Raw genomic sequence first — 16,587 nt, 5'->3', positions numbered from 1 at the left:
GAGTGACATTTAAAGAAGTCGGTTATTATAGGCAGTGGTTTTTTTATTTGCATTTGTGGATTTTCGTAACTTTCCAAAGACATTTTTATGTTTAATATTTTGGTACACTGATGCGTCAAGATCTTAGATCCTCTTATTCCCTATTAAGAAAATTAGCATATTCATGAACAGGAAGACATATTTGTGTATATTTTATGATTTTTTACATCTACATGAGATTAACAAAATCAATGCAGATCCTTTTTTTTTTTTTTTTTTTACTTTTAACCACTGCCTTGTGCTCATATAATAACTAGTAGTATGCTAAGCTTCATTGACTGTGGATTTGGAAGTCCAGTAAAAAGCATGCAAAGCTTTATCGTGTCTATGTGAATCTGGCAGTTTTGAAATTTAATGGAGCATCACAAATGGCTTTAGATCAATAGTTTTTTCAGGACGGACGGAGCGGGTCACCGTAGTCATTTTGGTCTTGCGCGTACCTGCAGCAAGGTGGGCGTCTGTTCCATGATGCGCACCAGCAGTTTGTCAATGTAGTCCTCCAGGTCTCTGACCTGAACCTTCATCTTCTTCAGTTCGGCCTCACGTTTCTCCAATAACGCCACCTGTACCTCGGTTTCAGCTCGCTGCTTCTTGACATCCATTTCCTGCTGAAGCAGCAGAGATATCAGCTCCATGTTGGTCATGTTCTGATACTGAGCCCGGGCCTCCATCAGAGCCAACTGCACAGAAAACAGAAACACAGTCATGCTTTCGAGAGGAAGACAGTAATGAGGTACTGCATGTTATGTAGACTCATGAACTAAATCTACTTCATTAAGCGTTTCAGCTGATTTTCGATCACTTGCGCATTCTTTCAGTATCTTCACAGTGCAATCAAGCACAAGTCCATATTCATTTCACTGAGACTCTAAATAACCTCTCAGACCATTATGCTTTTTTAGTAGAAGGGACATTAGATTAAATCTTTGTTTACAGCACCTTTACTTCATGAAATTTTCAGTACCTGGTTTGTCTCATCCTCAGCAGTGATTGGTGGCGCAGATTTTCCAGGGTTGATGGTGGACTTGAGTTTTTCCAGAACTGAGCGGCTTTCAGGTTTTTTCTCTCCCTGCACCACTGTGTTGGTCAAGGGCTTCACTGGGTGAGGGCTGTACAGCGGTGCAAAAAGGACATAAATTAAGTATTTATGTAGACCTAGGGACTTGTATAGGGTTTAACCGGTACTGTGTGGGAATCTTGTACTTTCAGCTACTTTTCTAAATCTTATTAACTTCGTGGCGAGTTAGTGAGTTTAGCTCAAGCAATAGCGAATAGTTGAAGAAGCAATGGTTAAAAGTGACATATACTGTACACAAAAACTTGTCCGATGACATTTGTTCCAGAATCATTGTCAATTTGTCTGGCGTTTCCTGAGCGGTATATACATATTGTACTAGCTTGAAAAAAACGACAGGAACTGATTGTTGTAGAACCATGTTTGCAACGGCAAGTTTTTAACAGTTTTATTACCCAAGAGTTGCTCTGTTTTGGTTTAGTTCACCCAAAAATGAAAATTCTGTCATTTATTACTCACCTTCATGTCATTCCAAACCTGTAAAGATCTTCGTTCATCTTGGGAACACAAATTAAGATATTTTTGATGAAATCCGAGAGATCTCTGACTCCTCAATAGAGTGCCCCAGGGATGACGCATTTTTGTAGGCAAAACCCGGAAGCGAGTTAGCATTTTAGGACTTCCGGTTCCAACGCCGTAAAGTCTATGGGTTTTTTGAATGGTTTTCGCTAAATCGCCTGAAATAAGGTCTGTGGTTAACAAAGCCTCTAAATACTTTAACACTTTGATTTATGACATAAAACACACCAGTTATAACCCACTTGTGATTTTTAAACTTTTACTGTGTCTTAAAAACGGCGGTTGCTAACAAGTTGCTAAAAGGGACTACTTCCTTTGGCGGGGACTTAAGACGTCATCATTAAAAACGGGACATTTGGACAGCATTTCTCATGAAAAAGTGGAAAAGTATTCATAACAGCACAGATCATAATCAGCGAGCATGTTTATAAATAAAGTTGTTTAAATAAAGTTTGAGGAAGCTTGGTGGTGACGACGTTGATCCGCGACCATGGTGTGCTGTAGTCCGTTTATAGCCTACTGTTAGCCTTTTATATCTGACGACTTTATTTAGGCTTCAAAATCTATAAATGTTGTGTTAACTTGTAAAGATTATCTTGATAGACAAAAGGTGTAAGTGTCATAACCCTTTGTTAAACACAGAGCTTATTTTCTGCGATTTTCCAAAAGTCTATTGGAAAAATGCGTAGGCTTTCAATCGAGGGAACCCGTGCGCCGCAAACTTCCGGGTTGGCCTACAAAACCGCGTCATCCCTGGGGCACTCTATATTCAGCAATTTAACCACCATTTTCAAGGTCCAGAAAGGTACTAAAGACATCATTAAAAAAGTTGACGTGACTGCAGTGGTTCAACCTTAATTTCATGAAGCGACGAGAATACTTTTTGTGTGCAAAAACGAAACAAACATAACTACTTTATTCAACAATATCCTCTCTTCTGTGTCATTCTCTTGCGCTGTTTACGTCAGCGCTTCCAGGTTCTACTTCAGAACGGTGGCTCAGTATTGGCAGACACCGTTCACGTGATCAGCTGACGCATGCGTGTGATGCTGACGCAAGAGCCGGCCAATAACGACTGTGTTTTGACGTAGAAACTGGAAGCACTGGACATAAACAATGTAGAAAATGACACAGAAGAGAGGATATTGTTGAATAAAGTAGTTCTGTTTTTGCACACAAAAAGTATTCTCGTCGCTTCATGAAATTAAGGTTGAACCACTGCAGTCACGATGTTTTTAGTACCTTTCTGGACCTTGAAAGTGGTGGTTAAATTGCTGTCTATGGAAGAGTCAGAGAGCTCTCGGATTTCATCAAAAATATCTTAATTTGCGTTCTGAAAATGAACCAAGGTCTTACAGGTGTGGAACAACGTGAGGGTGAATAATAAATGACAGAATTTTCATTTTTGGGTGAACTAACTCTTTAATGCTCTGTTTTCTCTCATTTAAGCATCAACTTGTTTGGAGATTTAATAAAACAATTTAACAAAATGGATAAAATTATTAATTTATAGTTAAAAATCCTTTTAGTTAATTAAGATAAAGCTGAGATAAATTAAAAAATAAATATTAGATAAACTTACTTTATAAAACTTTAATGAAAATTAGAAATGCTATTTTGCCATTTAAATATAAAAATATAAAACATATCCTAAAAGTCCTTCTGAGAATTAAAAAAAATATTGAAGACATCTTGGCAAATCTGAGGTAATTTTTAAAAGGAGACACCTGTGAGATTACTGGATTTAAAAAAGGAGTCTCAAGCAATTTAATTTAATTCAATGCTGTTTAGGAGAAGCACTTCAGATATTAAAGAGATCTTATTTGCAATTTTTGTCTCTGTGTACTAACAAACAGGTCAGTCGGCCGTCATGATACTAGAGTCTACATCTTACATCAAACCTCTCACAAACACTAGATGCATACAATACAACTCTGTCATCTAACTTTAGACTATTTTTGGTAAGTTTAGTTACCTCTACAAGGAAAGATGTTTTGCGGTGTGTCTACCAAATCAGAATGAGACTGAAAAAAGCAACAGAAAAGCAAAGATGAAAAATGAAAGTAACTAAAGGTAACACAGCATGAGCAAACCAGGAGGAAACATAAGAGATGGTGCCGGAAAAATGCATTTTACACATTTGTCAAAGTCCAAATTATAGCAAGCTGTGAGCGCAAAAACAAAGTTTCTTCTAGGCCAACATATGTGAGAGCATTTATGAGCCTGTCCTAGTGCACCTGTGAGAGAGAATGAGGTCATTTCTCAGGTGAGAGCAGAGGTGAGTGCGCTTTTAAAGGCAGTGAGGTCTCACCTGCTCTCCTCATGGGGCAGGAGGACGTTTGCTGGCTGTGTCTCCTCAGGTGAGAGGGAGAGCGGTGCATCAACGTGGGACTGGGCTGTGGAGGAGCATGTGGAACCCATGCTGGGCATCTTGTCTGGGGGATTTGCCGGAAGGGAAGGGTCAAGGCGGAGACAGGAATTAGTACCAGCTAATGGGGTGGGTGAAGGGGAAAAATCATGCAAAATGAGGTCTGATGCAGGGTTATGAGAGCCTGGGAGTGAGTTGGCACTGGAGACAGTTTTGGGTGAGCTTGTGGTTGAGCGTGGTCTGATGCGGGCTGATCGGACTTCTGTTGTAAATGGGCTTCTGGAGTTTCTTGGAGCTACTCTAGCATGCAAGTCCTCGAAGCTGATTTGTTCATCCAATGTCGAACAAGATCCCTTGACCTCATTGTCCTTTGAGAAGCACACTTCGGAGTTTAGGTTACCGTCTGTTAAATGAACATTAAGCTCCTCATCATCATGCGTAGTGAGCAAGACACAACTGTCCTTCACCATCTCTGGTTTGATTTGAGTTGTCACAGTGTTGTCATTGCTTAAGCATGTTTGAGTGATCACAGCGATTTCTTCTCTGAGGAGAACGTCAGCCACGTTGTGAGAGTCACAGTTTAAAGTTGAAGCAGTGTTTTGGTGTTCACAAGGGTTGACATTTTGTCCTTCCAGTCCTTCACAAGATCTCTCAAAAGGTGATGAGCAATGGTTATTGTTTTGTGAGTTAGACAAATGTGATGCGATATCATTATGGGTGTTCTTTGGTGAAAACATCTCCAACTCTGATGTCATTCTGCACAATATATCCTCAGGTAAGCCTGGTGAGCACCTGGGAAGTGAGGAACCATTCCCAGAGTGCAAATGTGAACAATCTTTGGATGCTTTACCTTCTTTATTCATTTCAAAAGGTGGTTGCAACTCCGACGGTGAACTTTCAGAATCAATGAAAGCAAACTCTGAAGTAATATCTGTATTGTTGTTCGAATCCCTTGGGGAGAGGGTCAACAAACCGATGTCATTGGTTTTAGTCTTTTGTTGTTGCTCATTCGAGTTCTTTACTTCACAGGACAATTCTGAATCGTGTTTGGGTTGGGCCTGAGGTGAACTGCAAAGTGATTCGGCCACTGTGGTTTCCCAATCAGATGGAAAACACAGCGTTTCAGGTTCTCTTACCGTGTTCTCGCATTCAGAGCTTCCAAGTGCATCTTCACCAAAACCATTCGGAGAAGCATCAGCACTGTTGTTTGTAGGGAAATCTTGCCCTGTTGCTTCCCCAACCATGAATTGGTTCAGTTTGATACCGCTGTGCAACTCTGCTTCCATCTTGTTATGCCCTACTGAAGAAATGTGATGCGACTCTTTATCTGAACATAAAACTTGAGAGTTCCTCTTCAAGTCTCCGTCTCTCACATGCTGAAGGGAGGCAAAGTCAGTCTGGGAGAGAAAGCAGGCCTCTTTCTGCACAGCCAGCTCCTGGGCTCTATCCAACCAGCTGTCCATGGTGATCACTTGGGTCCTCATGGGTCTACGTGGTGGTAGAGGAGGCAGATCCCATGGCTTTGAAATACCCATATCAACTTCATCAACTCTTAAACCAATTGCTTTATCGTTTACAAACATCATCTGGTTTGTATTTGGTACCTGTGAAAGAAACGGTGCTGACGGAGGTCTAGTTGGAGTCCCATTTGGTGATTTGAGACGGCTGGTGGCAAATTCCTCAAAATCATCCCATTCCCCACCCCTCTCAGACAGAGAGTGGTTCGGATTAATAGTTGAGTTTGCTTCTGGGGTCTCAGGCATAATGGTTCGGAAGAGACCTCTGCCTGGACATACTCCTGGGTCTATCCCGCTTTATTGCAGACATTTTGTTCGGCACTCCATTACGAAGGGGACCGGATCCGACTGGATAATGATAAAGACTGGAATTGAGAGAACAGTAACCAGCAGTTGGAGACGTCAGTGCTTCCTCAGCTATAAGATCCTCAAAAAAAGGGTTTTGCTGTAGTCGTGTGAGGAACGGGTTGGAGGGAGAGATGGAAGGGGGTGTTGAGGAAGAGTGGGTGAATGGGTTGGTGTGATTGCCACTAGGGGGAGACACCGAGCCAGTAGTGCAACTGAGGGGAAGAGAGCATGGGGGCTGACTGGGGGAGCAAGGGATCTGACAGGGGGTGTCTGAGCTGCTCTCTACCTTAGGAGAGACTCCCAGCCTGTGGAGGGAAGGCACAAGTAGTCCTCTTAGTCATAGTGTGTAATGGGCCATAACATCTAACTATGGGTGGGGGGAGAGACAGTTCTTCTCTATTACAGAGAAACCTGTTAATAGAAGAAAAACTGTCTTTGGATTCAGATTTGTTCATGTTTTGTTCAGAAAGTGTCTGGCATGTTTTGACCAGCTTGCAAACTGTGTTCCTACATAAATACTGTCGGTTTAGCTGGAACAACTGAAAAAGAGCAATGAGGGGGAGGGGGGGGGGCGTTTTCTTTCATTCTAAAATCTATAATTAGGGATGGCCAATATATCAGTAGACACGATAAACTGATAGAAATTTGACAATTGTAAATTTATCTAATCGCTCATGTTACGTTGCATCGTAGCGATTTTAAACCATTTAAGCACAAAAAGGTGCGACAGATATTGGTATTTGCATTCTGACAGACGGTTTTCTGTGGACACACCCGAAGTGTGCACACATACAGCCATCTGTCACACAGCATGAGTAATGAATTCAGTACTTTTTCGTGGTTTATTGAGCTTAAAGTTATGTAAAAATGCCCGTCTTGAGTATTCAGGTAAACACCATCGGTTGTGCCTTAAAGGGTTAGTTCACCCAAAAATGAAAATTCTGTCATTAATTACTCACCCCCATGTCATTCCACACCTGTAAGACCTTCGTTCATCATCAATAAAAATTAAGATATTTCTGATAAAATTCGATGTCTCAGTAAGGCCTCCATTGACAGCAAAATAATTATCACTTTCAATTGCCCAGAAAGGTGCTAAAAAGACATATTTAAAACAGTTCATGTGACTACAGTGGTTCAACCTTAATCTTATGAAGTGACGAGAAAAACAAACAATAATGATTTTATTCAACAATATCTAGTGATGGGCGACTTCAAAACACTGCTACATGAAGCTTCACAAATCTTTTGTTTAGATTCAGTGGTTTGGAGCGCTTATCAAACTGCCAAAGTCACGTGAACCATTGAAATTTTGAAACACTTATGACATAAAGCCTCGTTTACTGAAAGCATGTGACTTTGGCACTCCGAACCACTGATTCGAAACAAAAGATTCATAAAGCTTCGAAGCTTCATGAAGCAGTGTTTTGAAATCGCCCATCACTAGATACTGTTGAATGAAGTCATTATTTTGTTTTTTGACACACAAAAAGTATTCTTGTCACTTCATAACATTAAGGTTGAACCACTGTAGTCACATGAACTGTTATAAAAATGTCTTTAGTACCTTTCTGGGCGTTTGAAAGTATAAATTAACTTGCTTTCAATGCAGGCCTCACTGAGCCCTCGGATTTGATCAAAAATATCTTAATTTGTGTTCCAAAGATGAATGAAGGTCTTACGGGTGTGGAATGACATGAGGGTGAGTAATTAATGACAGAATTTGGATGAACTAACCATTTAAGTGAACAAACAATTGAGAGAAAATCAGATGTGTATAGGTCTTAAACATCTTACAGCCTAATGTAATACACTTGCTGCTGTCTGTGTCCTTAATCAAAAAACAAAAGAATAAGAAAATCACTCACTGCTCTTGACTAAATAATTTTTAGCTTTAATAATAATCAGTATATATTTTATTTATACTGCGAGGACTATGCAGTGTTTTATTTCACAATTGATTACTTTATTCCGTTTCTGTATTTCTTACTTCTGTTAGATAGTCCTACCTGTAAGTCTGAGAAGCACTGTTGATATAATGTGTAGCTTTGTCCTATTGTAGTTATTTGTTAGTCAGTGATAAACTAAGAACTAAGAATAACTGTTTATTTGTCTTCATTAATCTTGAGAAATGTATATATTAGTTAGGCTAGTATTGTTTAAAATTTTCGTAACAACTTTATTTCCAGCAAAATAACTATACATTGAGACATATTGTTATTGTGAAATAAAATTACTCATATTGTGATATAAGATTTTTTCGTCATAGCACCCACCCCTAACTCTAACTACTTAAAATAAAACAGGTGTGAACTATAAGAAAATGGTTGGATGTGTTGGAAAAAAAACATGCTGCTGAACGAAAAGATGAAATTACTGAAAGGTGAAATAATAATAATAAAAAAATCAATTTAATATATGTGTACATTTCTTGTAAAAAACAAACAAACAAACAAAAAAAAAAAATAGCTGATGATTTTGAATGCTTCAACAAATTTGTGGATCTTGACAATTTTTTGGGATGAAAACACACACATTAACAAGCTCTTCTTATAAAAATGTCTTGACCTTTGTTCTGCAGACCAAGAGCAATATATAAAAGGAATGAAATGGAAAAAGCTGCTGCAGTAACTGTTGCATCAGCAAATTCAAACAACTGCTTTTTCTAAGAATATTCTCTGAGGACCAAAATGCAGGCTGACATTCAAAGCCATTCCCTTAAAAACAAAGTATCCCTTTTGAATTACATCTGACAGTCAGATACAGATCACAGGAAATGGCTATTGATGATATTGATACATGTGCAAAGTCAGACATCTTTTGTACTGTAACATAAAACCTAGTAGCCGTGCTTTCACTCACCTTGGCTTGTTCTGGGAGTCACCTGAGCCAAACCATCCTCTGCGTCTGCCCTCAAGTGGAGCAGAAACCTGGCTCTGCTCCGGCTTGGCTGGGAGAGAGTCACTTCTTCCACTAGAAAAAAGAGTTTTCCTCAGCTTTTTCCCTTTATCCACCACTTCCACAGGTCCAGCGGCCTGCACTGGCTTTCCCTCTGGAGTGGCGGCCCCTTGGGTCTGACTCTGAGCTCCATCCATCTCCCCGTCCTCCTTCTTGCTCTTTTCAATGGACCAGCGTCTACCGTCGCTCTTCTGCGAGTCCTCGCCACGCCGGGTCAGGTTCTGGAGAGAGCGAGAAAGGGGTGCGCATTTCTCCAGCAGGGAGCGCTTGGCCGGGTTAGTGCTTGGACTCTTGGGGCTGACAGGCTCGGATGAGTAGATATGGCTACCGTTGATGCAGAGGGTTGATTTGGAGAGCGCTGTGTTCTGACCTTTTAGGTTTTCCACAGCAGGGCTAGGATGAGGAACACCTGTGATCTTACTGGCTTCGTCGCTGTGTGCACGCTTGTGGGTCATCACTTTAAAGACACGGATCACAGAGAGAAGAGAGAGAAAAGGTACCAACAAAGATCGGTATGTGTCGACCAGACATTTGAGGAGTGGTTTGAAAGAGGTCTTAAAGGGGTAGTTCACCCAAAAATGAAAATTTGTCTTAATTTACTCAACCTCATGTCATTCCAAATTTCCTTCATTTCTGAAACACAAAAGAAGATATTTTGAAAAATGTCTCAAGGTTTTTGCTTTGTCCACACAATAAAATTCAATGCTGTCCAATGTTGTTTTGGACACCACTGACTTTAATTGTATGTGTAACTGTGTAACATTTTTGATTCATAGAATAAAGAAAATAATACACGTTTGGAATGTCATGAGGGTAAGTAAATTATCAAAAACTATAGGGAGCCCACATTATATAAATTATCAATAGTAAATTGTATAATAATTATGATAGTGAATTCTCAGACTTTATCTCTATTTATAGCTGACTGACCTTTTATTCCTCCTTCAGTGTCCATTCGGAAGGGCTCCAACACTCTGCTGCTGTAGACAGGCGTTCTGGACAGCTCTATTGGGACGAATGGTTCCCCAGCAGACGATGCCATGCTACTGTCCGAAGCCAATGATGAACAGGACCGTGTGTCTGAATTCTTGCGTAGTTTCCCTTTAAAGAAGTCTTTCACCTTGCTCCGGTGTTCATCGACCACCTCTTCCTCGCCTGGCTCATCGGGTCCACCATCTCCGGCAAACGGAGGACCTACAGACCCTGATAGGGCGGCATAGCGGCCAGGCAAAATGGCAGAGGAGGACTCCACGTCTCCTCGCTTTCTTCCTGTGACGCGGTCCTTCAGTTTCCCAAATGCAGAACGAGGCTTGTCCGTTACGGTCAAATCATACATACTAGCAGTCATGTTGTTGCGGGTGAACTGGACGTTGACCTGCAGCTCTCCCCGCTCCTTCTCCTTTCGACCAGCCTTGGAGTGCAGCTTGAGCCACCTTAAGGACAGAAAGAAAAAAAAAAAAAAGCAAATCATCTAAGTGTTGAACTTAAATTTAATGTTTAAAAATGCTAACATTTTAATAACATTGTTAAAAGTATCTTAAGCAAATGTTAAAATGAATATTCATTTTTCATACTGTACATTTTAATGTGATAAACACTTGTAGCATTAAAAATGACAGTTTTAAATTAATTTATTTAGACAAAATATCATAGAATTGTAATACTGATTTTTTTATCAGTTATTGACAATTAAATGAAAATCAACATTGGAGATAATTTTAATTTTGGTGCATCCCTACTTTTAGAACATCAATATCTTTTAATGGTTATGATAAACATAAATCTGAATCTCATGAAGACTGCCAAAGATTTTTTTTTTTTTTTTGGCAAAATCAAATTAAAAACCCATTTTACAATTAAAATTGTATGATTTGTGACATTATTTTAAAGACATGACATGACATTATTAAAATATATTACAGTACAAAACATTTATTTAAAATTGTAATAATATTTCACAATATTACTGCATTTTTGATCAAATAAATGCAGACATGGTGAGGATGAGAGACTTTCAAAAACATTTTAAAAATCATACTGATCCAAAGCATTTCAACAACGGTATTTGTCTTTTGATTTTGGGGGGAAACAACCATTTTGGGCTGAACTTTTACACCTAAAATGATGCTCTCACTGATGGCCTCATCTTTTATAACATTGGCTTGAACAAACTGCTATGACCTATACAGGAGTGCAAACACAACCCTCTTGAACGAATGTTACTGCGTTAGTATAGTGCCGTCCCTTTGTCTCACAGTGGTGAAACTATTTCCTCCATTTCCGCTACACCACAGAGCACCTCATGTGCGCACACGTGCAGAGAGCCAAGACAAACGCCTTAAACTGGGAGACGGCAGAAGAGAGAGAAAGAGAGGGAGAAAGAGGTGCAACTCTGAGCTCAATTAAATCCAGATGTGCAGAACAGCCTCACGCCTACAATGACATGTGATGATTCAGATTCAGAATAGTGTGTGCAGAGATGGACATTTCCGTACATCTCCGTATGACCTGAAATGCCTGAGAGGCCTACAAGGGGGTGCAAACATAAACTAGAAAATGAAAAACATTGAATGTTGACTTGACAAATTCATTTGCTATGCTGTTACTAGACAAATCCACCCACCACAACGCTAGGTGTTGCAGGAGGTCTTAGAAATTTGCAGGCAGGCGAGTTTAATCAAGATTTGTTTTGCACAGGCTAAAAAAAACCTTCAAATTGTTTAGATTTTCTTGAAAAACCTTTGGCAGATCTGGAAATATTAAATCCAGTAACATGCTAATACTGATAAGAAATATACAAATCAATATAATAATTAGGCTTATATGTGACCCTGGACCACAAAACCAGTCATAAGTCACACGGGTATATTTGTAGCAATAGCCGACAATAAATTTATGGGTCAAAATTATCAATTTCTCTTTTATGCGAAAAATAATTTGGATATTAAGTAAAGATCATGTTCCATGAAGATATTTGTACATTTCCTACCATAAATATATCAAAAAATTATTTTTGTGAGTGGATATGGGTTGCTAAGGATTTCATTTGGACAACTTTAAAGGTGATTTTCTGGTGTTTAAATTTTGTTAGTTGAACATTGAGTGAATTTGAGAGTTGAACGGTGGACGTGAGAATAAAGGAAGGCGTATCAAATATGAAAATAACAATGTTATTGTTGCCCAGCATGGCTCACTGACTTCCTCCCTCACTTGTTTATAGAGGTTTCAGCCAAGAGGCCCCCACCTACCTCATCTCTTCCTCCCTTCCCATTACAAATGATTTACTCCTAATGATGGCACTGCTAGATATGTAGTTAAACTTCATCTGTATTAGATGTGAAAGCTTCCAAACAAGAGATATATTCAAATAAAATGAACACTGAAAAAAGAACAAGATTCCAGAAAGGTTACATCTGTTGGACTGCAGTGAAATGCGTGTTTGTTGAGCTTCAGTCAGACTCTGTGACCATTCTGACACACACTGGCACTGCCCTGTGTGTAGGCATGACTCTGTGCCAGCACTATGCAAGCGGACTGATGAGGACTAGACGCAGCATGCCCCTCCAAGTATGTTGCTGTTGTTGTGTCTGTAAAAACATATCCCATTACTCTGGTATTCAAAACAATGTTGGTTTTGAACTTCCCATAGATTGCTTGTGTGGCTTTGACCACCATGCATGTTTAATATTGCATGTGACATCAGTAATTTAGGTTAAGTTTTGGTGGCAGGCCAAAGAATCTTCCTGCAGTTCTGTTATGTTGCAAATGTGAATGTCTGTCCAACTGTGAAATGGGTGCATAGAAATTCTTCCACCCAAAATCACAGGCTCAAGGTTTTGGCATGCCTGTGTCAAATATCCCAGGACTATATCAACTGAAAAACAAGGAAAGCTTCTATGCTTTAAAAAGTACATTAAATTACATGAACTGTAAAGCTATAATAACCATAAAGATAGAACTTAAGGCTACACAATCACTCTTTCATGCTGTCATGTGGGAATGATGGAGAAGCGGCAAAAACAACTCTAAAAATGGCATGTTTTTTATTTTTCACATCTACCCAATGATCAGTGTAATTTTAGTATAATTGAGATACTGTTATTTCAGTTAATGTTTATTTTCAAGTGACGAAAATGTTTTAGTTTTAGTTAACTATGATAACCTATTATACAGATGTTTTCATGCATGTCTGCTGAAACTTTAACCAATGCTGGTTAGCTAGTCTCCTAGTTACTGCTTGTTTTACAAGGGCTTTGGACACTCAAACCAGCTAAGACGAGAAACCAAAATGATGTATACTGGAATATCATGTAAATACCTTGGCACGTGAATATGGTAATCATCATGCAGTACCATGGTAACTGATGCCACCATGGTACTGACACAGAACAAAAGTCTTAAAGAGGCCCAAGAGGCCTATATTAATTGATCCTATTATTAGCTCTAATACTCACTCATTTCTAGGACACATTCCTTCCTGGAAAACTTTGTCGAGTGGAACAATAATTTGCCCGAGAAACACGTCCAGCCCGATCAGCACTCTATGCATCACGGTGAGCACCAGGTTGCTGCTCCCGGGCGGGTACGCGCTCGTCCCACCCGCCTCCAGGAGCCCGGGCGGCAGCTCAAACGAGCACTCCTCGTTCCACTGCGGCTCCTCAGCCTTCTCCACCAGGCCGGTGGTGTACTTCTCCTTGCCAACCTGAATTATAGTGTAAACATAGCGGCTGCCTTGCTTGCCCTTCGTCCGCAGACCCCTTGCGCGAAGGACGGTCACGTTGACATGCGTCGGGACCCATCTCTGATCATCGTCGTCCAGGCTTATAAGAGGCATCCCGGTGCAGTTGGAGACGCAGTTGTTTGGGATAATCTAACAGAATGACACTTGCGCATTGGATAACTATGCACTGCCCGCGCCCTTGCGCCTGTCCGCCGCGCGAAGTTGCAGTAAGAGAAATCGCTGCATTATCGTTCAGCTCAATTCAAGAGACGTTCACAATCGCAACGCTGACTATAATAAATAGCCTATATAATCCCTCGCGAGACAAACTTCACATCAATTTACTTCAGTGGGCGTTGTGGACCCTCGGCGGCACCACCACAACAGATTTTGACAACTCACTGCGCTGCTGCTGCGCGGCCCGCCCTCCAACATTTTGTGGGGGCTCCGCAATAAAGTATTCAGCAGAATTAAAGAGAAAGGCAGCTCAAATCCGTGCTGGGATAGTTCATATCAGAACATAACGAATAATCTAGCAGATATCACTATTTGAGCTCTACCTTGACTTGGAATGAGGAGAGCATGCCAGAATATGTTAAAACACGTCTCCACTTGAATCAGCTCAAAGCTGTAGTGGCATTTCTTTCGTGAAAGAGTTTTGAATGAATCATTTCAGTGAGTGAATCAGTGTGTGTGAACAAATCTTTTAACTCGTTCACTTTCGTGGATCTCGCGAAGAAGCATCTCATTGGTTGGAACTACTGAACGAATACGCCCCTTCACTAACGATTTGCTGTTTTGAGTAGTTTCAGGTGTCTCTGTAAGACCGAAATGGACGTTTTCCAAATCAGCGGCCGCTTTAATACAATTGGCCTTTTTAACAGCTGTACTCGATTTGCTAAAATTATGAAGGTTCATCTATAAAACGCCAACTCTAAACCTTACTCCACGTGGGCATCATTCATTAACTAATTTAATGAATTGGGAATATTGTTAATGAAATGTGAACAGCAATTAAACATGCAAATTTGAATAAAGTATATAGGATAACTTTTTCCGGTAGACTCGTCGCTTATCAGATTGGTTGGGTGAATGATTCAATGACTCGCTCTTCTTTACTTGGCATAACAATGAAAAATATCGCTGCACTTCAAGAGATTCGAGTCAATGAATCAACCCCCCACCACTCGTGCAGTACAATGATGGTGTGTAGGAGTGCAAGGGGTGGGGTTCGATGCTATCTCTGCTAAACTGTCCCATGGTGAAAATTATATTTTTGCTAGCTGAACGAAATCTCGTTTCAGTCATATTACGCAATGCCTGGAAATGCCTGCATTACACAACATACTATAGTTGAAAAGATAACTGTACTTAATTTGCAAACAGTGTTTGTTGATTCCCACATGAAAAAAAATCTATAGTAATATAAAGTAAATACTATAGTGTTTTTGAACCATAGTAACGTACTTGAATTAATGTTTTGTGGTAATTCTATAGTTGCTGTGGTCATATAACAACTAATATAAACAAATTACTTTACCCAATACTGTACCTACTAAGTTTTGTACAACTATAGGGTATATTATACTCCAATACACTACAGTTTACTGTAGTAAAAACTAAAGTATAGCCTACTACAGTATTTATTACAGTTTATCAGTTCACTTTAGTTAATACTACAGTATGCTGTAGCATTAAAGGCACAATATGTATTTTTTCGCCGCTTGTGGTCGCTAAACTCTTCAAAACAATAACAAAGGCGTAGACAGATGACGCAGTGAATGAGCGTGGAATCATACTTGTCATCATGCCGATGCATCTAAATAATGTTTATGGATGAGTGAATGCATTCATGTTTTCTTGGCAGAGAATCGAGGGTGCGATTGCTAATGAGAGACAGATATCAATGCCACACGCGAGTCCCAGGGGATATAAAGGAATGAGGACATTTAATTATACCGAAATACTCGCAAGTGCTCAAATACTACTCATACAGGTCAGTTTATTTGACAAATTAAAATTGTGAGGTAACACAGCGCTGTTTCACTTGGTCTAACGCTACACTATCATACTAAACTGCATTTGAGTGTGTTGAAAGTTGTAGTTATTCTGTGTATTAGTTTGTTGTTTACCTTGTCTAATAACATGCACGAGCTGCGTCTCTATCAAGTCAAAGATTGTGCAAAGCTCTCACCATCACGCCGATATTGATTCTCGTTTTATTTCTCCTTTTGTCCCAAAGTTTGCTTGCCATGGTCCATAATAGAGTGCCTCAGGGATGACGCACCTTTGTAGGCAAAACCCGGAAGCGAGTTAGCATTTTAGGACTTCCGGTTCCAACGCCGTAAAGTCTATGGGTTTTTGCTAAATCGCCTGAAATAAGGTCTGTGGTTAACAAAGCCTCTAAATACTTTCACGTTTTGATCTATGACATAAAACACACCAATTATAACCCACTTGTGATTTTTTAAACTTTTACTGTGTCTTAAAATCGGCGGTTGCTAAAAAATTGCTAAAAGGGACTACTTCCTTTGGCAGGGACTTCATCCCCGAATGACGTCATCATTAAAAACGGGACATTTGGACAGCATTTCTCATGAAAAAGTGGATAAGTATTCATAACAGCACAGATCATAATGAGCGATCATGTTTATAAATAAAGTTGTTTTCTAAATAAAGTTTGAGGAAGCTTGGTGGTGATGACGTTGATCCGCGACCATGGTGTGCTGTTAGTCCGTTTATAGCCTACTGTTAGCCTTTTATATCTGACGACTTTATTTAGGCTTCAAAATCTATAAATGTTGTGTTAACTTGTAAAGATTATCTTGATTGACAAAACGTGTAAGTGTAATAACCCTTTGTTAAACACAGAGCTTATTTTCTGCGATTTTCCAAAAGTCTATGGGAAAAATGCATAGGCTTTCAATCAAGGGAACCCGTGCGTCGCAAACTTCCAGGTTGGCCTACAAAAACACGTCATCCCTGGGGTACTCAATGGCTGCGTCCGAAAACCTAGGTAGCTGTCTTGCTGCCTCGCTATCTT

General features: G+C 39.9%; 1 protein-coding gene across 1 annotated transcript; it reads right to left on the bottom strand.

Annotated features, from left to right (window-relative positions):
- Positions 1-261: 261 nt before the first annotated feature.
- On the bottom strand, positions 262-14,420 carry LOC125258855 (rab11 family-interacting protein 1). Its single transcript, XM_048176024.1, is given in 7 exon segments — positions 262-719; positions 1,004-1,148; positions 3,945-5,770; positions 5,772-6,171; positions 8,729-9,281; positions 9,755-10,257; positions 13,279-14,420. Coding segments are annotated over 7 exon segments (4,068 nt in total). The 5' UTR covers positions 13,659-14,420; the 3' UTR covers positions 262-458.
- Positions 14,421-16,587: the final 2,167 nt, after the last annotated feature.

Source organism: Megalobrama amblycephala, linkage group LG23 (genome assembly GCF_018812025.1).
Source record: "Megalobrama amblycephala isolate DHTTF-2021 linkage group LG23, ASM1881202v1, whole genome shotgun sequence".
NCBI classification, from domain to species: domain Eukaryota; kingdom Metazoa; phylum Chordata; class Actinopteri; order Cypriniformes; family Xenocyprididae; genus Megalobrama; species Megalobrama amblycephala.
Note: the sequence above shows the minus strand (reverse complement) of the source record. Positions and strands in the feature narration are given on the sequence as shown.